Source organism: Alexandromys fortis, unplaced genomic scaffold (genome assembly GCF_014885135.2).
Source record: "Alexandromys fortis isolate MF-2015 unplaced genomic scaffold, M_Fortis_MF-2015_v1.1 scaffold_37, whole genome shotgun sequence".
Classification (NCBI taxonomy): domain Eukaryota; kingdom Metazoa; phylum Chordata; class Mammalia; order Rodentia; family Cricetidae; genus Alexandromys; species Alexandromys fortis.
Genome location: NW_026067914.1, coordinates 2,342,161 through 2,369,915, shown reverse-complemented (window position 1 = coordinate 2,369,915; position 27,755 = coordinate 2,342,161). Strand labels below are relative to the sequence as shown.

The following is a 27,755-nucleotide window of genomic DNA, read 5'->3' as shown; positions in this document are numbered from 1 at the left end:
TCTTTCCAATTCTAAAAATAAAACCTCACCCTTTACCTTCTGTATCACATTTTCTCACCATCCACCCTACTGCAAGAAAATGCTAAGCAGGTTCTTCCACTTACAGAATCTAGGCGAAAGGATTTCCAAAAGGGCTCCTGCAGGCATCAGAAGATGTGGGCTGAGAAGCCACCTAAGAGATAAAACAACACAACAAACGCTATTACAATCTTAAGAAAAAACATTGATTAAACCTCTTTCATTTAAGCAACACTTAACATAGCGGTTCTCAACCTTCCTAATGCAGTGACCCTTTGATGCAGTTCCTCATGCGGTGGTGAGTGCCAACCATAAAATTATTTCATTCCTACTTCATAAATGAAATGCTGCTACTGTTATTAATCATAATATAAATGTCTGATATGCAGGATATCTGATATGCGGCTCCTCTGAAAGGGCCAGTCAACCCCAAAAGTTCACAACCCATCGGTTGAGAACTACTGACTTGGGCCATAAGCCAATCAGACATTGTACGTGTCTACAGTGACCTTTGTCTTACTTGCTCAAAGACGATAATACGTATTGTTTGTTCAAAGTCAAAGCTGTGGAGAATTGCATTTGCTTCCCTCGGCTTGGAAGAATTGCTTGGAAGAGGTATAGAGCTATTGATGGGAGATGAAAAAATTAATCTTTAAAGGTCTTTCAGAGACTATTTTGATTCCGCTTCTCCCATGTTTTCACAAGACCAGTTCAGTGAAATCCAAGGGGAGGTTTCTGATGGTATTATTCCTCAAGTTCAGGAGATGGGAAAGCCTATGGAAGACAATCTTGCTCCAGCTTGACTGTGTGTTCACACTGTGAAGTTTCCTAGGAACACCTCACAGGCAAATACATAGGCGTTCCCAGCAAAGAGTTGTTGCATGGGGCAGGTAGAGTCAGGAAGCTGCAGGGGTATGTGGCATGCTCTTCTAGGATTCAGTACTTACGGGGGGCTGTGATGAACTTAAGCATCCTTTGGAGAAGGGGTTCTCAAGTGAATTGTCAGCAGACTTGGTACCCGAGAGGAGACCCTGTCTGGGAACTGGCTTTGGTGGTTCTGGAAAGCAAAGGACCCAAGCAGTTAGTAGACAAGTTTTGCTTACACACAACACGTGCTTTCTGACTGGCTTACCTTTGAAACTTAATTCTTTACACCGGTGAAAGAAAAAAAAATCACCACACATAACAGGACCCTATTCATCTATCAGAATAGAGAGCTACGTTTATACTTTATCTAAAGTGGAAGACTCTCAGAAGTACCTTGCTTGTTGGCCATGAATGTGGGCTATATTACCATTCCCCTCTCCAAATGCCCTTTCTATAGCTCTCGGAAGCCCTTTCAAGAACGGTCACTGGGGGGCAGCATTGGGCCAGTCCTTGGGATTGGCGGAGGTAAAAGGAATGGTTAAATTACCACCAGAGGACCGAACACCACAGCAAGCAGGAGGCCGGCTACTGATGAAAATAGAAGGGTCCTCTGAGTTCCCCGTGCGACTTAAAGGCAGCTGAAACATTAGTCGGCAGATAAGTGAGCAAACTTACCGTTAATCTTGCTCAACAGCTGATTGGCATCAAAGTCGTCATGGTCTACATGCTCCTGAGGGATGCCAACTTTATTGTTGAAATAGCTGGAGAAGGCACTCGAAGTCCCTGTGGCCGGTGTCTCCCCCTTCCTTGAGGGTACAGGTGGCTGCCGCAGCTGGAAGTCCTTAAACATTTCCTTCACTTCCTTGACTTCTTTGTCCCCGAGTGGGTCTAAGCCAGTGAAAGCATCACTGGGAATGTCCTTTAGCGGGCCATTTCTGGGAGGTGGCTGAGGAGGCGTGGCCAGAACAGAGGGCAGCGCTGGCGAGGGCTGAATGGGCATGGCAGGAGGTGAAAAGGTGTTACTCTGGAAAGGATTCCCCAGGGAGCTTGTGGATGACCAAGCATTGGGTGGTGCCACGGGTGCAGCTGAACACCAGACTGCGGGGGCCGGAGGGGAAGCTGGGGCCGCAAACGACGAAGGCTGGTTCCAGACTTGAACCGCTGGGGTTGTACCGAAAACGATCGGCTGACCGAAACCTGAAGGCTGGCCGCTTATTATGGCTCCTGGGACCACAGCTGTAGAAGGACTGAAGACGACAGGTGCCCAAGGTCCTGCTTGAGGGGGTGTTACTGGAACACCCCCTGAAGGAAGAGGGAGAGAGATGTCATCAAGAGGCGAGCTTGAAGAGAATTACTTTATTTTTATAATGATGTACTAATTGTATACAATCATGAATTTAATTGTGACTTTTCAAACATCCAGATAACATACTTTGGCTGTCTTTGTCCCTTTGACAAGAATTCTTGATTTTTAAGAAGCATGACTTTCTGGCTGTATCTGTAGACCACCCCCAAGGCAAACTACTCTGTGAAGTTTTGGATCTGACTCAGAAATAACGGCTTCAAGAGATTAAATCACTCTGACAGTTAACTCATTCGCACCGTTTAGCTGGAATTCGAATGCTTGTTGCTTGTTCTTTCGACCACACTTCTTCCCTCGTTAGAAGAGTAATACATTCTGTAAGTTCCTAATCATGAATTAATGGATGCTTACCAAAAATGCAGCGATGAACCTCCAACACCCTGAACAGAACTTGCGGACAGTAAGAACTGATTTGTCAAGTGGACAAACAAGCAAATCAGTGATGATCAAGCAGTTAATTAAGACAATTCACTGTGGAATCACTATTTAGTTTTTGCATTTAACAGCTGGCTGCTGCTGAGGACTTCTGGGAGCCAGGTATCACGGAGGGACACAAGTTCTCCAAAAGCATCTCTCCTATTTTAAAGGGTCCCTCCTTTTTTAAATGCTGTCAGACTTGACATAGCTCCACAAAGGGAAGATAAAACTTAGCTGAGATCACATAGTTTAAACTTTACATATAAAAATGGAAGAAAGACCTGGATATTAATCCACACACCTTTGAACACCTGATTTTTGACAAAGAAGTAAAAATTACCAAATGGAAAAAAGAAAGCATATTTAACAAATGGTGTTGGCATAACTGGATATCAACATGTAGAAGAATGAAAATTGATTCATATCTATGACCATGCACAAAACTCAAGTCCAAATGGATCAAAGGCCTCAACATAAAGCCAGCCACACTGAACCTCATAGAAGAGAAAGTGGGAAGTACACTTGAACGCATTGGCACAGGAGACCACTTCCTAAATATAACCCCAGTAGCACAGACACTGAGAGAAACAATTAATAAATGGGACCTCCTGAAACTGAAAAGCTTTTGTAAAACAAAGGACATGGTCATCAAGACAAAACAACTGCCTACAGAATGGAAAAAGATCTTTACCAACCCCACTTCAGACAGAGGTCTGATATCCAAAATATACAAAGAACTCAAAAATCTGGTTATCAAAAGATCAATTTAAAAAAACAAAAAAAAGTGCAGACCAAAACAGAGAACTCTCAACAGAGGAATCTAAAATGGCTGAAAGACACTTAAGGAAATGCTCAACATCTTTAGTCATCAGAAAAATTCAAATCAAAGCAACTCAGATTCCATCTTACACCTGTAAGAATGGCCAAGATAAAAACACTGATGACAACTTATGCTGGAGAGGTTGTGGGGAAAACACCTGCATTGTTGGTGGGAGTACAAACTGGTATAGCCCCTTTAGATGTCAGTGTGGCTATTTCTCAGAAAATTAGGAAACAACCTTCCTCAAGACCCAGTAATACCACTTTTGGGTATATACCCAAAGGATGCTCAATTGTGTCACAAGGACATATACTCAACTATGTTCATAGCAGCATTGTTTGTTGTAGCCAAAACCCAGAAACAACCTAAATGCCCCTCAGTCAAAGAATGGATAAAAAAAATGTGGTACATTTACACAATGGAGTACTACATGGCAGAAAAAATAACAACATCTTGAATTTTGCAGGCAGATGGATGGAGATAGAAAACATCATTTTGAGTGAGGTAACCCAGACACAGAAAGACAATTATCACATGTACTCCCTCATAAGTGGTTTTTAAATATAAAGCAAAGAAACCAGCCCACAAATCACAATCCCTGAGAAGTTAGACAACAATAAGGATCCTAAGAGAGGCATATATAGATCTAATCTACATGGGAAGTAGAAAAAGACAAGAGCTCCTGAGTAAATTGGGAGCATGGGGACCTTGGGAGAGGGTTGAAGGGGAGGGGGAGAGGTGAGCAGAGAAAAATGTAGAGCTCAATAAAAATCAAGAAAAAAAGAAGAGAAGAAACACTTAACTCACATAGTTGTGAAAGTTAAATTAATGTTTGTGCAGATGCATTGCAACACTTTGATCTGTAAGATCTTAGAGTAATATAATTTATGTGTAGGTAAAAGTTTTTGATTTTGATTATGTTTGAATTACTTCTCAAGATTAATAAAAGCACAGCTGTTTGTCTTTTTTTTTAAAGGTGGGCTTAGTTTAAACAAAGTAATTGACAATGTTTCAAAACACATTAATGTTGTAAATGGAAGGGTCATTTCCTAATCATTTCAACCATTGTGAAGTGCAAAAATAAAGATATGAAAGGAAGCCCCCATTTACCATCCTTCATCCTGAACTACTTGTCTTTCCTTGCAAAACTCTGAACTCTAGTCATAGATAATATCAATGGGAGTGCCATTTGTAAAAGAGAAAAAAAAATATTTCATTTGCTAGGAAGTAAGTGCTTGGTAAGTCTGCTTTTGTGCCAGCCTTCATTCCCATCTCCCAGACTCTGCCCATTTTGTTTCTAAAACATTTATGGCCCAGCTGGAGAAAGCAGGGGCAAGGACTGAGGAAAAAGAGAGTGCAGGCATAAAGCATTAATTTTATTACCTTATGAATCTAGATCAAAACACAGGGTTCAAGTCAAAGCCTAGGGCTGGGCTTCCTGTAGTGCCTTCTCCCCGCCCCCCAGATCTCGAGAGGAGGCAGTCCCCCAGCTGGGTCCAGCGGAAGCCAGACCTACAACCTTCCAGGCTTTGGCTGAGGATCACTGCCAATGGACAGGGGCTACACTGTGGGGCTCAGTTTGAGTTCCATGTCCAAACTTGGAAGAATCATCAGTATTCTGCCGTTGTAGACCCCAAGGCCTCAACAGAGGCATATCGCCAAAAGGCTTCACTTCGTCTGAATAAATTAACAGTTATAGGGTCCAGCTGTATCTTCAGGCTGACTTGTTAAATATTGGCTGCTAGAATTCTTCCAGGCACTGATAGGAAACTCCAGAGCTCTGAGATGTGATCTAGTCACAGACCCTGAATGCAAGTTCTCTGCCTTTCTATGAAGGAAGAGACACCAGCTGCTTCGCTGTGGGCATAGGGAAAAGAGCAATGCCAGAAAAGGCAGAGTCTGACAGGCACAGCGTATTCTGAGTCTCTTTGGGTGCGCTAACATCAAGCAGAAGCCTGGAACTCACTGACTTCCCGCCTTCACCTGGATTTCAACCACTCAGCATTGGTAACAGCTGCCTTCTCAGCCCTGTTCCAGACATGTTTAGATAGACTTATTGTGGGACACAGACATTCTCCTCTTTGCAGGAAAACAGCAAAGGAGAGAAGGCGGGAAATAAAGGAGGAAAAGGGATCTTGGTGACTGATTCTGTAGAGGGTAGGGAAAGCCATGATCTCCGTTCAGATCTTACCAAAGGGCCAGAGAGTCCTCCTTGATCCTTGGTCCCCCACCTCCCAAGGCAGATTCTCTTTGAGTTTGCACAGGTGCCAAGAAGCAAGCAAACAAAGGGAACCCCCAGCAGGATGGCATGGACTATTGTTGGGGGTTTCTGAAACTGAGCTATGAAGCCTGAAAAGAACCAGAGGCTGTGGAGGAAGAGTAACAGGACCAGAACTCAGTCAATGTGCTTGCTTCTACCATCATCCTGCAGCAAAGGCTCAGGGGAGCCCAAAAGTCAGAAATAGATTTTAACCCCTAGCACATCCCACTGTCTAAGAAAACTCCATCTACGCTCTTTCTAGCTTTACTTTTCTCCTAGATCTACTTAGATGCTCTTCTAGAAAAATTGCTCATTATGAATTGCTAAAGGGCAAGTCTTCAAAAACAGATCAGAATCCATGCCCATTCCCTGCCTACTGGGCAGAGCTGAGCCCAGACTTTGACTTTATGATTTAGCCTTGCTTCCCGCTTAACCAACACCCGCTCCTGGGCACACAAGTGGACCTGAGCCTCGAGAGGAGACAGACTTCCACCTATCACGGCAAATGGTATGGAAAGCATGCACGTCCCTGCGTCTGCTGCACAAACAGCACACAAGGCTCCCTCAGTTCATCTCCTTTTCACCATTGAAGCCAGTCTGACTTCAGAATCCCTTACAACTGTCTCCCGAAAGCCACTGCCAGCTGTTCAGGGTCATGCAATACTGAAAATGGACTTCTTGTCCCGGGGCAGCGCAGAGAGCTGAATTCCAGTTACTGGGCAGGAATGTCAGCGGCATGTGGTCTGTGCAGGGGTTAAAGTGAGGGGAGCGTGGCTGGAGGCCTCCCCTCCGATGCCACCAGCACAGGAAGTGCCTTCCTCCTGTGCATCATCACTGTAGGTGACAGAAGCAGAGCCATGTCTGATTCCATCCCTGGGAACATACCTAGACCTGCAAGGGGCCCCATTGGGGCAGGAGCACTTGTTTTGAAGAGATCCAAAGGGTTGGTCTGAGGGGCCGCAGGTGGTCCTGTGGGTGACGTCTGGCCTGGAGGTTCTGAGGCAAAGATGTCTGAGGCGAGCAAGTCATTTGCTGAAGACTGACAAGGAGGGGAAGGAGGGAGAAGAGTTATTCAGGCCAGAGGCAGACACATCTGTCTCCTACTCTTTACCCCAAAGCTAACCTCCGCATGAAGGAAAATCTTTTATTACTGGCAAACGATTATATCTACTAGCAAATAAAAGAGCAAAGGTGAGGTGTGTGGGGGTCGAATAAGACGGCTGTAGTGAGCAGATTAATGGATAATACCACCTGAACTTGCGAAATAAAATATATATATATTTTTTTTATTTTATCCTTTGATGTCAGTCTGGTCTCCTTGTTGGCGAAAATTTGCAGCTGGGAAAGGAAGGGCAACATAAGTATCCTAAATAATTTTCTATCATTCCATTAGATCTAAATCAGTTTCCATAGAGATGCGACTACCTTCAGCATTAGGTAAGTCTGCACCTTCCTATGAGAGCTTTGAGGAATCGCCTACAGACACTGCACTTGGAGTCGCTTTTGCACGGAGCTGGTAATAGCGATTGTGTGAGCTTCTGAGTCAATGGGTTATTAAATCAACATTTACATTTAAAAGAGGAGACAGACCGGAGATTTTTCTATACCGCCACCGTGGACATCCGTGACGATGGATGGGTGTGCCGGGTGTGTTAGTGTGGGGGCAGGACCAAGGGAATCACAAGACCTCTCCCCCTCCCGTCCCAGAACGTGACAATCAAACTTACCAGAGGCACAGAAGCATAGCAGCATTAACAATGGAAAACAAAAAACAACTTGTGTTTAGTTTAGTATTAAGTGACAAGACATGCAAACGGAAAGCAAATGTGACAAACACTGCCAGGAAGCGGAGGAAGAATGTTGACTAGAGAGGGGCATATTCCTGGAGGGTCGATGTGTCTCATCCCACCTTCTACTTCACAGCCACACAGGGAAACTAAAAGAGCAGCGGGGAAGAGAGCTCGCGTCACACCACCCTCTGGTATCGAGCATGCAGTCTGCTAATGGGGATGCGGAAAAGACAATTCACCTTAGCAGTCCTTCTGCCTCTTCCGGGTTTGGTACTTTGTGGAGGTGGGATAATGGCTATGGAGTCATGCGCGGAGGACTGGACAGAGCTTTCCAAGTCCTGCTTTACGCCATTCGGTACTGAGAGTCCTTTGGGAGGGCTTCCCACAAAAGGGTTCGGGGAAGGTTTGATATGGAAGCCGTTCTGGTCTCTGTCAGATACCCCATTTGGAGTTCTCACTGCTTGCTGGGTTTGCGAACTTGGATAGGGCCACGGGCCTGCCTGAGCTTCCTGTTTGCCAGTCCGGTTAGAGATCTGGTCAAATTGCTGACCAAAGTAATCGGTATCACCGTTCAGGGGCCCTTTACTCAGCGGAGTAGACAAGCTACTCGGGTTCGCTTTCTTCTGATCTGGAGATGTGAGAGAATCAAACGAAGAGGGTGCCGATTGGTCGGGCTGTGCAAAAGGATCATCACGGAAAGGATCAGGATTAGGGGTGGGAAAGAAGTTGAGATTGGCAGAAAAGGCATTTTCAGGCAAGAAGGATGCCTGAGGCTTTGGTCGAGGGAGAGAGCAGGAGGTGACGCCATTGGTTAAGAATGGATTTTCTCTTAGAGAGTTCTGATTGGTGTCGAGTTCAGAGTTTAGATCCACTAACAGGATAGCTTTGCTTTCCTAGCACATTGGGGGGGAAAAAAGAGAGAGAGAGAGACAGTGTTAGTCCATGTTATAACTTCAAATGAGAAAACTACATCAACATGACAAGGATTACCGGGGTTCCTATTAGAATTTGGGACTATTACCATCTCCCAAGAACCCCAGAGTGTTTACTCGCTGGGAATTAGTTCCTGACTCAGCTTGTGAGCTGTGAGTTCCCCTGGGGTCTGCCCTTCCTTCAGTGAAATCTTGTTAAATTCATCCTCTCCTTAGTCCATACATTCAGATGGGCTAGGTTCATTATCTGCGTTGGTTTAAGTGACGTCTTTGAAGTAATTGGGGCTCACTCTAAATGCTCATCTGAATATACTGTTTGAACCTATGAACGGATTTCAAATACCTCGTCCGGCTTGCTACCTGTGAAACACGCAGTTCGTAGTCCTTTTCCAGAAGTCTCTAACATGCCCTCTCTAAATGAGCAAATTCTTGGTTAATATTCGTATGTGTACCGTGTGTGTGCATATGGTGTTGGGAGTTAAACCAGGGCTTTGAGTATCTCAGGCATTCTACCACCACTAAGTTATACTCCACAGTTCCAGATTTCATGGTTATGGCTGTGATGAAACTTAAAGTCAGTTGAGGGAGAAAAATGAGATACTCCATTTTTAGCTCGGTCTGTGAGTCTGACTCTTTGAAAGAACTAAGATCTTACTAATGGTCAAGTTGGACCTCTCAACTTTGCCATCCTCATCCCTTCTTGGACACACCTTTTGTGTGTGTTCTTCTGTATGTGACACTCAAAATACTGTGCACATCTAATCAATTACACACTAACCTCATGCCGATGTACATATTTTCAATATATTGCCCCGATTTCCTGTATTGTGGGAGTGATCTCGCCTATTTAGCATTGAAGTCAGTTAGCTAATAACTAAGAGGGTTTAATGAGGGTTTAGGATGCAATCGTCAAACCATGCAAGATGCATAATTCTGCTAATTCCCCTTTTCTCTATTCCATTAGAAAAATATAGATGTTAATTACCCAGTTTCTTCATTTGTTTTATGAAAATTGTTAGCATCAAAGCTACCAATTTGATCAATTTGACATGTTTTTATTCTAATTCATAAGTAATTGCGATTTAAAACACTGGGAAAGACTTTTGTCTGATTTTGATCCATTAAATACTTAACTATGTCAGCCATAGGCTATAAACAATAAACACTGCCCAGCTGGAAGGAAGCTAAAGTAGACATCTAGTGGTAACCTGGGTAGAGTACCATTTTCATCACTGGGACAAGAACAATTCAAAAGAAATCTGAACTTCTTCAACTAATAAGATAAAAGACATTCAAAAGTCTCTGTCTTTTCAAGAAAAGAAAAAAGTCCTGTTTCTCTTTTGTGACCATAGAAGAGACCACAAAAACAGGTTTTAAAACTGTATTTTTTTTCTTTTTACTTTCTTTACCGGAAAATATAAACTCAGGTTTTGCTTTTTTGTTTTTGTTTTGTTTTGTTTTCTTGTTAAAGCCTGGTTGTCTTTTTATACCTAGAAGAATTCATCACAAGAAAGAGCTTAAATTGAAAAGCTTTTAATCAAACAAATGAATTGGAAGGCTTCTTAATGAGTGGATCTTTAAGCAATCAAAAGGTGGGGATAAGATGCATTCCGGAAGCTTGATTTCAGTATCTATTTGTTTTCTAAAAGCCACCTCTAGGTTAGCATGGTTGGGTGTTCCCAGCTGGTAGAGTTCTCCTTTCCAGACACTTCAGAACAAGGTCTTAGGACACCAAACAGGAGCCACAGTTTTAGACTTCTGAAGAGTCACCCTACGAGCAAAATGTATAAGGCTCTCCTCAGGTCAGGGCTGTTGTTGATCCAAGTGTAAAAGACTAGATCTAAGTAAAAGACTAGACTGGATGGAGGGAAGGCTCATCTATTCCCACAGTCAGAGCTTCCGGAGTGCTTTGGATACCGTCAGCACCCCACTGGGCTACCACCTGAGCACCTCAGACAGGCATGAAAGTGGCTCAAGCCGCTTCACCAAGGGGTTGCGGAGAAGGCAACGATGGGACACAGATCTACAGCTCTTCTCTGGGTAGCTAGCCTCCCAGAGATGGTTACTAGCTGAGGCCTCAACCCTGTTGTTGGCTTCCTGCCATTCCATATGTGCATTAAAACCAGTGTCTTGAGAGCCACTTTCGGAATGCTGCATGGCAGAACCCCATTTGATTTACCCTAGCTACTACTGTCTATTGCTCTCTACCCTTCAGTGACCAGCTCTCCTTCAGAGTTTTCTTTATACTTTTCTTATTAATATTTCTATTTCAGTTTTACCTGCGTCTACCCCATGCCATTTCTGGGGGTATAAATGTGTATACATACACATATTATTTAAACTTTGTACCCAAATCTAATCCTCTTATGCCAGGTTTAACCTCTATGATGGTGGATCATTTTCTGTAGTCTTTCAAGTGGTCAGGTTTTTAAAGCTAAAAGATCATCCTTCCTACTCTTCCTCCTTCACTCTTTTCCTATCTCTGTCTCTGTACTGTCTTCCTTCTCCTTCTCCCCCCTTTCTCTTTATTTCTAAAGCACCATGAAACATAATGTTCCAGTAATTTTACAAGAAAAAAAAGTTCAAAGAGATGTCAACATATTATTTGAAGTGCATAAAAGTTTTGTTCATCAGTTTGGGAGGAGCCATAACCACCAGGGATAATGGAGAGAGTCTAATTTAGTATTTTTTCTATACTTTACATTTTCCAGAGCAGTTGTTGTAAGAGTTGAAAAACTCTGAAGCATGCTAGTTTTATAAGTCAGAGAAACATCTCTTTTGTGACCTCTGCATATGGATTCAATGGAACAGAATATGTTGCCAATGTCTAGCCAACATAGAACTAGCCCCGTTAACCATTTTTTTTTTAAAAAAAAACTTACCAGATAGTATCTACTTTAATTAAATTTATCATCTTAACTTATTTTTTAAACTAAAACTTGAATTTCTACAAATAAAACATTTTTAGTTTGTGAGAACTCTAGTATAAGAATAAGGATCATCGATGCTGTTTTTCATTTGGTACGACAGAATGCTTCAGAAGTCCACAAAAGTCAATTAAACAGTAAGTGCCTTCTTGCTTCTTCTGCAATTCCACTTGTGTCTCAAGAGCTTTCCACTCTCTTGGAGGGCCCATTTCGGTGTCACTTTGAAAGATGACTGTACAGATATTGATTTCTTTTATCTACTAATAAAGAATTGCCAAGACTGTTGAGAGATCCAAAAGAGCCCAGAGCTAGGATGGTCCTTCCAGCATTAGCTAACCTAAGATGTCAAAAATCTTGCCCTGAAAACACTAAGAAGGATTATAAAAAAAACGAAAGTTTCATGGACAAGCAAGAGGGGAAAGACTCACTTTGGAAGACTACCCAGGAGTTCTGTCTCCTCTATTGTAGGCTCTGCAAGGACTTTATAATTCTGTGCAGTGTGATTCTACAGAGAAGAGTGTACACAATCCATCCTTCAGTGGGCTTGTGGGTTAATGCAGTGAAGGTGTACATGCTGGGCTTCTCTGTAGTACTCATGGGAAGCTAGAATCCTTCCCAGTTTCTCTCTGATTCACTTCAGTTCCTGAGATCTTCTGCTCATCATAAAAACTTACTTGATAATTTCCTGATTTGAAAAGAGTCTTATGCAAACATTTCCTCCATTATTCTACATGCAATAATTTACTGTTTGCCTAGCTATTGCCTTCTTATCCTTGGTGTTGAAGTTATTAACTCCTTTCCTTAGAAACATTGTGGGGAGGGGCAATGGGAGCTGGGGAAATGGCTCAGAGGTTAAGAGGTCCTGACTTCAGTTCCCAGCAACCACCTGGTGGCTCACAACCATCTATAACAAGATCTGGTGCCCTCTTCCGTCTTGCAGGGATACACACAGGCAGAACACTGAATACATAATAAAGAAATAAAAAGAAACATTATCTGAGCCTGCAGGTTTGGTGAGCATCATTCCCTTGGCTTTGTCACTAGTCTCAACACTGCCCCTGCTGGACAGAATGGTTGATGGTAACACGAACGTGTGTCTTTCTTGCCACTATGCTTTGCCAATAGTGGGTGCTCAGGAAACTAGGAAATAAATAAACAAACGTTGATTCAAAATGACATGACTACTTCTGGGTGAGGCCTGTTTTATAGAAGATCTGGAGAATATGACCTTAAATCTGAGCATAAATGAGGTTTTTTTTTTTCTGGACCAATATTTTCATATCAATAAAGGAAAATATTGCTATATTCTCACATAACTGACACAGATTCATTAATATTGAGAAGACTTACTCTATGGTAATGCCCTATAAAAACTCACAATTTTCTAAATGAAGAGACTTTGTTAATCATAAGATGAACCTTTAACTTTTTTTGTTTGTTTGTTTGTTGTTTTTCAAGACAAGGTTTCTCTGTGCAGCCCTGACTGTCCTGGAACTTGCTTTGTAGACCAGTTGACTGGAGTCAACTTCACAGAGATCTGCCTTACTTTGCCTCCTTAGTGCCTGGATTAAAGGCATGAGCCACCATGCCTGGCTCCTTTTTTAACTCTTATTTCATGTCAAACTCATGCTGCTAAATTGCAAATAAATAAATAAAGAAAGAAACTTAAACAATTTAGGATTTACCATTTAACACATATACTTCTTTCAAGTAGACTTATGCCAAGAATTATAATTCAATCTTTCCTTATGATCCCAAATAATTACCAAGAAGCACAATGGTTGGGTAGTAGCACAGATTTAACCTCTATTTTATATTAATATATCTGAATTAGTAGTGGTAGCTTCTTATGATGATTTAAGAATCAAATGATCTTTCTAGTAGCAACTTCTAATTCATGAGGAAAAGTCAAGACATTCCAAGTTGTCATGAAATGCTCAATCTTTCTAGTTAATTGTAAATTTGGGATTATAGATGTTATTTCAATTACATTGCAAATTTAAAAGCAAAACACTTACTGTTGGACTATTTAGGTCTGGAGGTGTAGACATGTCCCCAAACAAATCCATCTGGTCAACACCCTTAAAAAAGTATTTGGATTAGATTCAGATGTGTCTACTAAAAACAATGACTTTGTTTATCATTGTAATTGTTTGTGTCCTAAACTACGGGAAATAGTTGTCACAACTGGATTGCGATCGATTTCACACAGATTTGATATTAAGTTCCATATGTCAGAAAGTGAAGGCTTGTCTCCAAGCACATCACTCCGGTCAACACCTTAAAGAACTATATTAGAGTCTGCTGATCTACTCAAAAGACTATGTGGTAGACTAACGTAGATATTACTTGAATGCATAGGAAAATACTTGTCCTAATTGAATTTTACTATGGATTCAATATAGGTCCAGTATTAGCAACATTTGCAGGAGGTAGAAACCCATGTTCCAAGGATCACAAAACATCCCAAACATACCAGCTTCAGTTTGTTAGCTTGATCATCAAGGGTCATTAGGGCCTCACTCCCATTCTGAAAATAACAAGCAATTATTAAAAGGATTTGAACTGATGAAGTCGCCCCATAACATTCATTTCCACGCCTGACTATTTCACGAAGCTGTTATAGCTTGATCTCTAATAACTTTAGCTAATGAGCTTCCATGAAAAGAGTGGGCACTAGCCCAGAGGATCAAGTCAGGAGGGGAGAATGCGCTTGCATGGAGCCAGCATGGCTTCCACACATCACACACGTCACAAGAGAAGTAAAGAAGCAGCTTTACCTCTTCCACTTTGCTGGCTTCTTCGACCTAAAAAGAAAGACACAGATTCACTGATCTTGGAATTTGGGATGAGAGTTAATAAAGGAGCAAAGACTGCCACAATTGCGCTGCTAAGAACAACAGACAGGTCTATACTTAAAAGGAAAGAAGTCCATCTCTTCAGACAGGGCTTATGAATACGACATTAAATAGACCCTGAGTACAGTATTGATCCAGCAGAACTTCTATCAAACAGAACTTGCCTTTTTCTTTTCTTCTTCCTTTTTCTTTACATTGTAGATAACTTGAAAAAGGTCTTTAAGATCGACGACTAAAGGTTCAGCCTGAAGCAATAGAAAGGGTTAACAACATTTTATTCTCATCTTTACTCTTTGTCCACACTCAGTTACCATTAATACTTTCTATTTCCTATTGAGATTCCTTAAAATTATCTTCTAGATTGTAAAGGATCACCACCCTCAGATAACTAAAGGATACAAGGTTAATAGATGTTTCACCATCGTTAAGAATATATTTATCACAATAGACTGTTTTCTCAAGACAAAACAAGAGGAACCATTACAGTCTGAGTTTCTTCAAGGTTTCTGGGAATAATTCAAAATTGTTCTAAATTCATTAGTAGCATTATTAGAAACTCCATCCTCACAATTCCTTTGCCACACACTTGAGTGTCAGTGACATTTTAAATAGATTCTTTAGGCATAAGTCATTGTCTGAGGGGTGATTGATCTAAAGAACCAGTGACTTAATGAATTGTTTCGAGTAATTCTTCTTGTTAAGAAACAAGCATCCCTATTCTCAACAGAGGGCTAGTACTCATGTGTACTATGTCTTAGAGCTTACCTGTTGTCCAGTTTTTATGGCAAAAAATTGATGCTGGCCTTCTCCTCCACACACATAACCAAATGCTCTGTTGTCTGTCACATCACGAGCAATGAAGGAAATCTTATTTACTGGATGTTCATGCTCTATTACCTAGAAAGAGAATGTAAAAGAACAACAGTGAGTGATACAGACTTGTTGGCTAACACAGCTGCCTATCAGAAGGTTATAAGAAGGCATACACCAGCACTGAGAAGTGGCTCAGTGGTTAAGAGCACTGACTGCTCTTCCAGCAGACCCGGGTTCGATTCTCAGCAACCACATGGCAGCTCACAACTGTATGAAAATCCAGTCCCAGGAGATCTGACACCTTCACACCAATGCACATAAAATAAAGATAAATAAATCATAAAAAATTTAAAAAAGAAGAAGGCATACACAAGAGTTTAAAGCCTTTGAAGGAAGACCTTTTAGTCTTTGGTTCAAGGCTGGATCTGATTTATTTCTGCTAGAAAGGGCTCCAAAAGGAAGACTTAATAGAAAACAAAAGTAGAAGATCATTTTAAAAATCTAAGTACTTGACTCTCATTCTATCCAGAAGACAAAATGCCATGCACAAGGAAAGACTGAGAGAAATTCAAAAATTTCTAAAGTGTAATCAAGTGAATCTGGGTGTGTTGTGGCCTTTATAGTCTTTGGGAGATTGAGAGAGGTCATTAGTTTACCCTATGAGTTCAAGACCAGCCTAGGCAGCACAACAAGATAGTTTCTGACCAACCGAACAACCAAGTGAGCACATACCAAAATCAGAGCTACTACCACAATAAACAGCAAGATGAAAAACTGAAGTCAAACAAAACTCAAGTAGGTCCAACTTCTTAACTATATGACAAACTGAAATGAACAGCCTAAGCTGGAGAATTGTCCAGAGGGCTCCTTATTTTATTAAAATGACTGAACCCAGTAAACCCTCGAGCTATGAAATATAGCCAATAAGCATTTTCATCCTGTCCTGGAGGGACCTTGTTCTGAGAAGTAAGTGTGACAGAGACTCTAGTTTATTTTCTGATTTTCCCCATCTCTCTTGATCCATTCTAGCCTGCATACGAGTTCAACTCTTGAAAGAAATCTGTAGGTGGCAAAATATGTCTTGAATTTTATTTCCAAATGCCTAAGATCACTGAAAAGATCAGTCAACAGGTACTCTTGAACTGTTGAGTTTGATTTGACAGCGGGTCTTTAGTCTCCAAGACAGTTTTGCCAAATGAAGCTTTTATGAAACAAATTAAAATGTCATATGGTTTCTTAAATGTTATGAATCTATATTTATCATTTTAAATGAATATTAAAATTAATGTGCCAAAGGGATCATATTTGGAAAAGAAAGAAATAATGCTTATGAGAGAAACTGGCAACTATTCTCTGAGGGGCTTGAGATAAAAAGTTACTAAGGGCAGAAGGATAATGATAAAAGACAATGATACCTAAGGAACAAAGAACCAGAGAGCTGAGTGGGCATATACCACGGGGTCCTCACCCTAAGTCTGGCAGGCAGATTTTTCATGTTAGATAACAGGTGCCTCTTGGAAAAGATGAATAGACATCTTGTCATGTTGACTTGATATGAGTAGCAGAGTTACAGATGACAACACTTTACAGAATAAAGGGAAAAGTGCCACAGGAGACCTGAAATACTATAGCTTTGGGGTACTGACCAGAATAAACTAAACAAGCAATAAAGAAGCAAAACTGATTCCACGTGATAGAACAATCACGCCCCCCCCCCCCACAAAACACTAAAACAGCAGCCAAAAAAGTTGACATCTGCAGGTTGGGAAGGACAGGGTTGAAAGAGAGATGAAAAACATTCTAGAGGTTTGGAACTAGCCATCAAATTCACACATGACCAATCCATTAAAATAAGTCGGGTATTGAGATTAACCTCGTTTAGTCTGAAACTCAAAATAAATAGCATGCAACAACAGTGGCACCCTTGTGTTTAGGGGCTTCCTCACATCTTTATAGAAAATGAATTTCAAAATAGATATCTTGATTTTTTTTCTTCCTATTGTCTATTTTAGAGAAGCCATGTGTGATAATACTCTTTTCTCTATTTGAGGAAGAAAAGGAAATTTTCCACAGGAATTCAACCACGGTCGGACTCAGGTGGTCAGCCACTGCTAGCAAGCACACACTCTTACCCCAGTTTTCTCATCGATAATTTTGATACCAGACAGGGAGATGTTGACCCAGATCCTCTGCTTGTGTTGTCCCTGAGACCGGCCAGCTGCTGCCATTCCCTGGAGAGATAGAGAGAATAAGGGAAATAGATGGTAAAGTATCCTAGAATACTTCTGATGGCAAAAACTGTGGAAGACGAACTGCTTTGTTTTCAGCTTGGATGGCATCGGGGAAAGGAGGGGGCATTTTTGATCAAGGGTAATGGACAGAATAGAAGATATATGTTATTTCTTCAAGGGCTGGGGACGTAGCTCTGTGAAAGCATTCTTGCCTGGTGTATGCAAACTCATAAATGTAATGTCTATAAAACACACACACACACACACACACACAAGATGGCTCCTAAACCTTGTATTATTTAATTAGGCCCACATAGTAGCATAGTATAAAAACGAAAAATTCTGAAACACTGGGCTTGGGAAGATGGCTCACTTGGTAAATGTTTGCCATGTAAGCATGAAGACTCAAGTTTGATCACCAAAAACCCACATAAAAAGTTGGATGCTATGGCACACACCAGTAATCTCAGTGCCAGGGAGGCAGAGACGGGAGGATCCCTGGGGCTTTGTGGTCAGGCAGTTTAGCCAAATTGATAAACTCCAGGTTCAGTGAGCTACTCTGTCTCAAAGAATAAGGTAGGGGACAATTAAGGAAGGCACTCAATGTCAACCTCCGGTCACATCATGGTGCACGCATATACACATAAACATGAACAGGGACACACATGCAGACATACAAATTCAAAGAACTGAATGGTGTGTCCAAGTACAGTCCTGCATTTTATCCACATACGTTCTCAGCCAATAATCATTCTGTGACTTCTTTTAAATGTTTTTAGTTTTTATTACTTTGGGGTATGTGTGTGCATGGTATGCATGTGTATAGAGGCCAGAGGATGCTAGCAGACATTTTTCTTGGTTGATCTTTTCTTCATATACTGACGCAGGGACTCATCTGAGCACAGAGCTCACATATTGTCCAGCCGAGCTAGCAATGGGAATACTGTCTCTGCCCTTGATGATTGTGCTTACAAATGGGCTGCCCCACTTATGCAGACTTTTGTGGGCGCTGGAGATCTACATAAAGGCAAGAACTTTATTCATGGAGTCATCGTCCTAGTCCCTGCTTTGTGTCTTCTGTGCAGAATAAGACATATCACACACAACTGCCCATGGCTTTTAAAATCATTTAAGGATGGAGAGTTTAGGGGTGGGCTTTGCTCATCTGAGTCCTGAGTTTACCCAAATGAAAAGACACCCAGCATCTTGCAACTCTTGAAATCTACAACAAGACTCAACAGATTCAAGTAATGGACGACTTCTCTGAAAGGAAAACACTGGTGGATCAATATGTGAATGGAAACGTTTGGGTTGACGGGAGCTAATAGAATCCCCTTTTAGACGCATGGTTGAGACAGACAATGGCTTCTTTACCTTGAGTTTCATCATAGAATCTTGGCTCATTTTGTCTCCTCTTGCATCGGGCACGTCATCAATCCCGATTAGCTTGGCCTTGTATTTTACACCATCACCTTTGAACCTGGCCAACAGATACTCATCTGTCTTTTCGGAACCTGAGAAGTAAAAAGCAATGCAGGATAAAGCTTATATTTAAATGTCCCTCCTTAGGTATGATCACATGTGCTCAGCCATCCCCCCCCCCCCCCGCAAATGGAATAGCGTAAATCTTTACACAGTAATTGGTCACACATGGAATTTCCACTGTCTCATTCTTACTTCTTTTGAGCAAAACCTCTCAGTATTGAATATAGAATTGAGAGTAAAAGGAAAAAAAAAACCAGAAAACTACTTCCTTAAGATACAAAATGCAGAGAAGAAATTCATGAGAACACATGAATTAGGAGTTGGGAATATTTTTCATCGAAGCCTTTTTAATGTTTTGAGTGAATTTTAGAAAAATGGCATATTCCTTTAATGAAAGAGAAAAGAAAAGAAGGCACAAAACTATTTTCTAACATTTTGAGCCATCAGAAAACAAAAGGGAATTGAGGGTAAATTGCCATGGCTGTAATTGGATAATTATCCCTCCTTTCCTTTTCTCTCCTCAAAAGGCCCACGCTGTCTCATTCCTGGAGCTGAAGGGCAGCAGCCAAAGCAGAGCAGGAAGCCCATGGCCCCTTCTCCAGCTCTGACACACTAAGGACTTGAGCACCATGTAGTACTTAAAGCCAAGAGTGTTTTAGTGAAAACAAAAGTTTTGATTTTTCAAAACTGGCGGTGCTAGTAAAACAAGATGGGAAAGAGATCACTGGAAGATAATTACACAATAGTTATGGGTGTATAGTTAACCATGCATTTAAACAAAATAATTATATAAAAAAACATAATTAAAGAAAATGCCATGAAATTTTCCTAACTGAACCTAAGTTGGTATAATCAGAGGTGCAGAGACAAGGACTGCCACACATGAGACAAGCCAATCACTTCTGCCAAAAAAGAAAAAAAGTTCCGTTTTTAGAACTTGAGAGTAAGCTCATTTGACAGCCCAACAGGAGCCACTCGCCCCCCACCTTTCTTCTTTTCCTTCTTTGATGGCGCTTTCGGGGCAGCCTGTTGGTCAGGCTGACCATTGGTCGTGCTGGCTTCAACTTCGTTAGACATGACGAGAAAGCCGACAGAAAACCCAGCAGCAGACGCTCACTGACACCAAGCAATCCTTGACACGCAGGTCTCAAACGAACATAACCCTCGGCACACACCTGTGGGTAGAGGAAAGGCTAGGTGAGACCAAGCTACAGCAAACCCAGACTTCACACCATCCGTGTCCACAGGGGCCGTTTGTTGCCAGTCTAGGCTTGGTAGCTGCACACGCTTGCCAATCCTTCTCGGTCACGCCGAACTCTGAAGGCAGGGTTGTTCCCTTTGAAGCTCCCCAGAATGGGAAAAGAGTGTTTGGTAAATTTTTCTTCAAGCATTTGATTTCTGGTAGCATTTAATGATTACCTAGCTCAGCAACTTGTGTTAGAACTTTGGCATAAGACTCCGGTGTCAAAGACAGGGATCGCAAACCGGTTAGAGTTCATAGCGAAAGAGAAACATACCTGGTGAACTCGATTAGATGGTAACTGATGTCTGAAAATGGATGTTGAGAGTTACAGTTATCCACAAAACTGCTTAGAAAGGCAGTTTGCTCCAGCGGTATAAGAATACCTGCAGCTAAAACACTATCCTGAGTGAGGTAAGCCAGACCCAAAAAGAGGAACATGGGATGTACTCACTCATATTTGGTTTCTAGCCATAAATAAAGGACATTGAGCCTATAATTCTGGTTCTTAGAGAAGCTAAATAAGAAGGAGAACCCAAAGAAAAACATATAGGCATCCTCCTGAATATTAACCTTCATCAGGCGATGAAAGGAGACAGAGACAGAGACCCACATTGGAGCACCGGACTGAAATCTCAAGGTCCAAATCAGGAGCAGAAGGAGAGCGAACATGAGCAAGGAACTCAGGACCGCGAGGGGTGCACCCACACACTGAGACAATGGAGATGCTCTATCGGGAACTCACCAAGGCCAGCTGACCTGGGTCTGAAAAAGCCTGGGTTAAAACCGGTCTCACTGAACATAGCGGACAATGAGGACTACTGAGACATCAAGAACAATGGCAATGGGTCTTTGATCCTACTGCATGTAGTGGCTTTGTGGGAGCCTAGGCAGTTTGGATGCTCACCTTACGAGACCTGGACGGAGGAGGGTTTGCCTTGGACTTCCCACGGGACGGAGAGCCCTGATTGCTCTTTGGGCTGACGAGGGAGGGGGAATGGATTGGGGGAGGGGGAAGGAAAGGGGAGGCGGAGGTGGGGAAGAGACAGAAATATTTAATAAAGAAAGAAAGAAAGAAAGAAAGAAAGAAAGAAAGAAAGAAAGAAAGAAAGAAAAAAGAATACCTGCAGCTTGGCTCCTATCCCCAGCATCCCCAAAGTAGAAAAGAGCAGACTTACTACTTTACTGAGACATTTAATAAGCCACTATTATGATGTTACATATGATCTCCAGGGCTGTATAAGCTCTGAACTTTAAATAGCTCCATGGTGGGTGGTGGCGGTGCTGGGGGCGGGGCACAGCAGCACGGGGAGTCAACCTGATGATCAACATAAGCCAGACTCAGAAAGGTAAACAGTGCATCTTCTGTCATGTGTGGTTATGACATGTATGTAGAATGGGGACTTTGGGAAAGGAGGAGGATGGAAACATGAGAAGGAACATGGAGGGTAGAAAGGTAAAATATCCCATCTTTCTCTTGTGTATGGAGTCTATATTTAAATATATGTAGGGCTAGATCATATATATATATATGACATAGAGCATACATATATGCATGAAAGCATAAGGAAAAATATGTAAAAGAGGAAGGGGGAAGAGCAGACAGGAAAAGATTGGGTGGGGAGGATTGGGAGAAAAAGGTAGTGGGAGTAGATATAAACGAAGCACAGTGATTTATGTGTATAAAAATGTCATAGTGAAACATTTCATATGCTATTGGAAAAATTAGTATTATAAACAAATCATTTCCATTTCCTCCATCGACATGTTAGTGTATCAGAGTGCTTAAGGGTGTCTCTTGCACAATTCACTGAACACACTAACAAATGCCTTTTTTGCTATCATTCAGCACAAACTTTCAAAAGAGTTGTTCCCCAAGCTCCTATAGCGCCCCCCTGTGGATTACAGTAGGGAAAACAGCCAGTACACGGGGGTAAACTAAAGTTTCAAAAGGTGCAAAAGCACCACATTGTCTTCTGTTCCTACATACTCTAGAGAAACACGAGGGGGTAAACATTCTAAAACTATAGACCAAGGGCAGAGGAGAGCCACTCTCCTTTAAAACTTTACTGTAACACTGTCTCTAGACAGGGACACTCCCTTACCACAGGAACCTTCGTCTTTCTGCACTGCGTCCACCATGTATGACAACACCATGGTCCGAACCTACCCATGGGGATGCATGCTGTTTCGTAGCAGATAAAGAATGAGCCTTGAAGTTTTTCCCGTTTAACTCCTAAAAATCCTCAACACGTATTACAGCATCAGTTCATCTTCCCACGAAAAACCAAGGCACAGACTTTTTACTGCCTGCCAAGCGACAGAACCGTTTTTTTTTTTTTTTTTTTTTTTTTTTTTTTTTTTTTTTTTTTTTTTTTTTTTTTTTTTTTTTNTTTTTTTTTTTTTTTTTTTTTTTTTTTTTTTTTTTTTTTTTTTATCCCACACAGTCTGGTTCAGTGTCAGAATCCCTTGACATCCCATTGATGAATCTTATCTTAGAAATCACAATCTTGTTACAAAAGGTGCCTATTATGTCTACGTAGTGGGCAATAAAACCATGTCTTAATTAAGACTTAGTACCCATCGTCTTTGCAATAAAACGGGGATTGTGCCACGCTCCTTGCCTCGGGTAGATGTGAGCCGTCCCTTAGCTTTCCTTGGTCAGCAGACATATCAAATTAAGCTCTTATTTGGATTTATGTTTCCATTTGCTTTGTGAGTCTCTGTCCCTCAGACCTCACTCTGTCTTTTAAAAGTAAGGATGTGTGTCATTGGATTTAGATCCCTTCCCAAATCCAGCACAATCCACAAGTAACCAACTGTCACATCCTGACTTTGGGCTTACTGCCTTGAGAAGTACTGGATCATTACATTTCTCTTGCATTAAGCCACCCACTTTGCTGATGGTCTCCGGACACACACAATTAATTACTTTGCTTTCCGTCAGTTAGAGTGGTCTTACTGCATACACCATACATCTATGCCTTTCTTGGAGCTCTGCATCCTAGCTTGTGTTTACTTAATTAGGCTGCCACAGAATTTTTTTAGTGAGTTGAATGAATATTCTCTAAATTAAAAAAAAATAGCTGTAAAATTTCCTGTGGAAGCTCTCCTTTGAATTTAGGCAATGATCAGCTATTTTCATTTCCCGTGTAACGCCCTTGAGTGTGTAATTCCTGATCATCTTTACCCTCTGCTCTTTTCCGTTTCTTTCTGAATGGCCTTAAAGTGAGTGGTTTACTTCCTTACATTTTCCCATCTGCTGAGGTACGTCCCACTCCCTCAGGTACCTATTGTCCCTGAAGACAGTAGGTAGGCCAAAGTCTCCTCTGAAGCTCTCGACTCTCCTTTCTGAACAAGCATGCTCATCATATGGTTTCACACAGATTAACTTCATGCCTGTCTGCACAGAGCCCTTGAAGGGAGAAGACTCATTTGGCATGTGGGAGCCATGCACATGGATGGTAGCCTGGGCTGTTGGAACAGTTTAAATTCTCTTCCTTGCTTATCATGTGTGTGAATGTGTGTATTGCCCATTTCCAGTTTCTCACAACTCTCTACCTTCCCTTTAGTACCTGTGGTTTTTGTTTTTAGAAATGCAATGAGAAGTTTTGTCTGAGGGCCCTAAAGTCTAGAGGGTAGCTAATGTGTCTCAAAGACACAGGCTGTCTTCTTCCAGGAGTAGATGGAAACCTATTTGGACTTCACCTCTTTCCAGGGTGTGATGAGGTCAGAAACTTCCATTGGATGAAGAGTTTCATTGGAAACACCTGTTCTATTGCTCCCATATGACACTGAGTTCAACAGTGTTCCCATGGACCACAGAGGTAGGAGGCATCCAAACCAGGTGGAATCACTGGCTGGGAAAGAATCATGGACATCAGAATTCATTGTCCATCGCAGAAAGTACCGTCACACCCTACAACAGCGCGTTGTTTCTGACAAGAAAAGACTTTGCTAACATAAGGTTTTTTTTTTTTAAAGACTTAGCTCACTCTGGGTGGTGGTGGTGCACGCCTTTAATCCCAGCACTCTGGAGGCAGAGGCAGGCAGATCTCTACGTGTTCGAGACCAACCTGGTGTACAAGAGTTACTTCCAGGATGGAAAAAAAAAGACTTAGCCCGTTCAATTTAGCATTTTTGACCCCAAGGTTTTAATATTTTAAAGAAATCTGAGAAGTTTCACATAGCACAATTGTGCACCTAAGGGAAAGGGGATGGTGGCAAGACAAGTGGGTGTAGACATATAAGACATGTCACAATATAACCATGACCATATCACGTTTTGTCTGCCTGTGTCAAATAGAAAGGGCAGAAGGTGAATAGAACTACTTGGCCATGTGTTTTAACAATTCCTTTTCCTCAGACACCAAAGACAACATTTGTAAGGAGGACCCTGAGGATTGACCCTACATACACCAGGAAAGTGTTCCATTGATATTTCACTCCCTGCTCTCTGGTCCTTTTCACTGTAGTATTTTGAGTCAAATTCTCACTAAGTTGCTCAGGCTGGCTTCCAATACACTGTGGGCATTGAAATTGTCACCTTCCCTAGTGTTAAGTTACAGGTTTGTGCCACCACAACTTTGATAGCATTGCTATTGTTCCAAAGGTATTTTGGCTTCCTTTTATTGTATGTCCTTTACTGTGACAGTTATAGTAACCAAAGAGAAACATAGGGAAGAAAGACTACTAGAAATTTCTGAAATAAAATGAATTACTCAGTCTTTCATTTTCAGCATGATTATAAGACTCTTGTGATCAAGGAAGGAAGAGGTTATCTAGGAAACACATTTAATGATCAGTAAAAGGCAAGGATTACAGATAAAATCCCAAAGATGTATACATGGGTCATATCTAAACAGAGTTGATTTTTCTAGTTTTCTAGAAAAGGATGTTTCCTTCATTAGAAGATTGGAAATAGAAGTAAGAATATATATCTGGGGGAAACATTGTATCCTGGGCTCCTTGAGGCAACATATAAAACAGAAAATGGGCCGGGCGGTGGTGGCGCACGCCTTTAATCCCAGCACTCCGGAGGCAGAGGCTGGCAGATCTCTGTGAGTTCGAGGCCAGCCTGGTCTAGAAGAGCTAGTTCCAGGACAGGAACCAAAAAGCTACAGAGAAACTCTGTCTCGAAAATAAAAATTAAAAAAAATAAAAATAAAAAACAGAAAATGGTAAGTGAAGCTTTGCTGAGCCATTGAGACTAGCTTCCTTCCACTAGAGTAAGACATCTAAGTTGGATTTTGAACTTCAAACAAATCTCCCTGAAGGAATGTGGAAATGGCTTCCTTGCATGGCACTGAAGTCAGATGACTGTGGAGCTTGCAACATCTCCCTTGGTTTCTGAGAGGGCTCTAAGAGATGTACAGCGGAAGGATGTGTGAGTCATCTTTGAATGACTGTGTCCTTGGCACTAATAAAAGTCAGCTATAGTTTATTTTGTCCTTAAAGTGACTCATAGCGTTTTGCAACCTGAAAAAAAAAATCAGCATAGTGGGCAATAGTTAGTCTAGGTTTTATAAGGGCAAATAAATTTAATGGAGACCTTCTTAGAGTTGCTTGCCCTTCTGTCAGTAGGACTCGTACTGGTGTCTCATTGGTACCCCTTGATGACTGTGAGGTTCTGAAGAAACATCATGACATTATTTATCAGGTCCTCTGACCGGCACCTCTCACCTACCTTCTTACTCTGATTATACAGACAGGCAGAAGTTTGTTTGGTTGTCTCAAAATGCTAGAATAACTTGAGTTAAAGACTTGACAGTAGTCCCATTTCACACATAGTAGAGAATCTCATTTCAAAGTTCAGAGTCATATGGTATAAACACCTAATGCATTCAGCACCCCACATCCAAATGTTCTACATCTGTGGGTTCAAAAGCCTGCTGAACAAAAATACACAGAAAAAAATCTGTACTAAACATGTACAGACTTTTTAAAAAACTATCATTCCCTAAATAATATAGTAACTATTTGCATTATATTAGGTATTTTAAATACTCTGGGGATTATTTGAAGTATAATAGAGAAATATGCTAGATGATTTGAAGTAAACAATATATGTTTTGAACATCAAAGAATGTTTGGACTTATGTGAGAGGGGAGGATATTAGAACCAAGCCATTGTGGATTCAGAGGAATGTCTGTCCACCAAGATCTTAAAACCATTATCCTGAAAACTGTATTAAAAGTGCCTCTGTTTTAGGATTAATGAATGTACTCATTAACCCAAAACCTAACTGTTTTTGATAAACTGTTGAGCTCAAAACTGAATTTGTTTTCCTCCTTATAAAATGTTTTTCTTTTGTTATTTGATGTTCTTAAATCCCACCGACCTTTAACCCATATTTTCAAAAATTCACAATCCCAAGACTTTTTAACATACCAGTTAAAGTTGCCCCCAAGAGCAACAAGAAATAGACATACTGAAGGGAATGAAGGAGACTCAAGAAGAAAGCAGTATCAGGCTGAAGAGATGGCTCAGGCGCTAAGAACACTGGCTGTTCTTCCAGAGGTCCTGAGTTCAATTTCCAGCAACCACATGGTGGCTAACAACCATCTGTAATGAGATCTGGTGCCTTCTTCTGGTCTGCAGGCATACATGCAGACAGAACTTATGTATAATAAATAAATGAAAAAGAAGAAGAAGAAGAAGAAGAAGAAGAAGAAGAAGAAGAAGAAGAAGAAGAAGAAGAAGAAGAAGAAGAAGAAGAAGACGAAGGCAGCATAAACATCTTCGCTTCGAGGCAGCACTTTGTTCTGGACAGGGAAGGTGCTGCTTCCATGATCACACGCTGCCTGCTTCAGTTGGAGTACTGAACAGGACAGTCTTAACCTGGAGGCCAGACCTTGAGACCAACAGGCAGCAGACACCTTCTCCACTGTCTCTGAAGTAACCTCTGAGAAAACGCATTAAGACGCAGCTCTGAAGTCTTGCACTTGTTGAATGACTTCCTCCCTTAGCTGCTTCCATCTTTATGATTTTTAACACGTCAGTCTACTCTTCAAAGGCCAATCGAGCAGACATAAGATTTCTGTGAATCAGAGAGACGGCTCAGGAAAAGGCCATTTTTAGAAAAAACTGGATGGCCCAAATCCAATCCCCGGAACCCATGTCCAAAGTGGAAAGAGAGAAATGATTCCATGGAGTTATTCTTTGACTGTCACACATGCTGTTTGGTGTGCAGGCAAGTGAAAGCATATCATACAGACACATGAGAATGAAAAATAAAGGTGCCAAAAGATTTTTGTGTCTTGTTGACTTGGGTAACGAGACCATGTTAATGTACACTCAAAGAGTCCTGGGGAGGCATTCTTGTGAATATTGACTATGGTAGGGACCCCATACCTGTGCTAATATACAAGTTAGGCATTTCTGTACAGGTTATGCATTTCCAGTAGCATGTACTCTGAGAGGTGATGGTGTAAGAGTCAGATTACAAAGCCCTGAACTAGGAAGACTTCTTTTTATTTAGAGGCAAGTCAAACTTACATTAAGTGTTCCCTAGTTCCCTAGACAGTCAATTTGGGGTAGAGGAGAGATGGTTCAAAGTTTAAGATTCAAAGTCTCATCCACCTGGGGCCTTGCTTTTCTTTTAATTTTTTTAAACCATTTTATTTTATTTTATTTGAACTTTTCCAGTGGAAGGTATTCTTTTTTTATTTATTTATTTTTATTGAGAATAAGAAAAAAAAAGTTTCCGCCTCCTCCCAGCCTCCCATTTACCG

General features: G+C 41.4%; 1 protein-coding gene across 5 annotated transcripts in view; it reads right to left on the bottom strand.

Annotated features, from left to right (window-relative positions):
* Positions 1 to 27,755, bottom strand: part of Dab2 (DAB adaptor protein 2) — a 53,146-nt gene that overhangs the window by 3,721 nt on the left and 21,670 nt on the right. For 2 of the 5 annotated variants that reach the window (XM_050138947.1, XM_050138948.1), the window contains exons 2-14: positions 19,768 to 19,956; positions 18,671 to 18,810; positions 17,198 to 17,296; positions 15,018 to 15,149; positions 14,417 to 14,497; positions 14,175 to 14,201; positions 13,871 to 13,924; positions 13,413 to 13,475; positions 7,775 to 8,428; positions 6,631 to 6,784; positions 1,561 to 2,187; positions 966 to 1,075; positions 105 to 172 (exon numbers count right to left, since the gene is read on the bottom strand). In XM_050138947.1, coding sequence (XP_049994904.1) covers positions 110 to 172; positions 966 to 1,075; positions 1,561 to 2,187; positions 6,631 to 6,784; positions 7,775 to 8,428; positions 13,413 to 13,475; positions 13,871 to 13,924; positions 14,175 to 14,201; positions 14,417 to 14,497; positions 15,018 to 15,149; positions 17,198 to 17,296; positions 18,671 to 18,810; positions 19,768 to 19,858 — 2,295 coding nt within the window. In that variant the 5' untranslated portion in view covers positions 19,859 to 19,956 and the 3' untranslated portion in view covers positions 105 to 109. The remainder of the gene's footprint in view (positions 1 to 104; positions 173 to 965; positions 1,076 to 1,560; positions 2,188 to 6,630; positions 6,785 to 7,774; positions 8,429 to 13,412; positions 13,476 to 13,870; positions 13,925 to 14,174; positions 14,202 to 14,416; positions 14,498 to 15,017; positions 15,150 to 17,197; positions 17,297 to 18,670; positions 18,811 to 19,767; positions 19,957 to 27,755) is intronic. The other 3 variants (XM_050138949.1, XM_050138950.1, XM_050138951.1) reach the window with 3 other exon arrangements.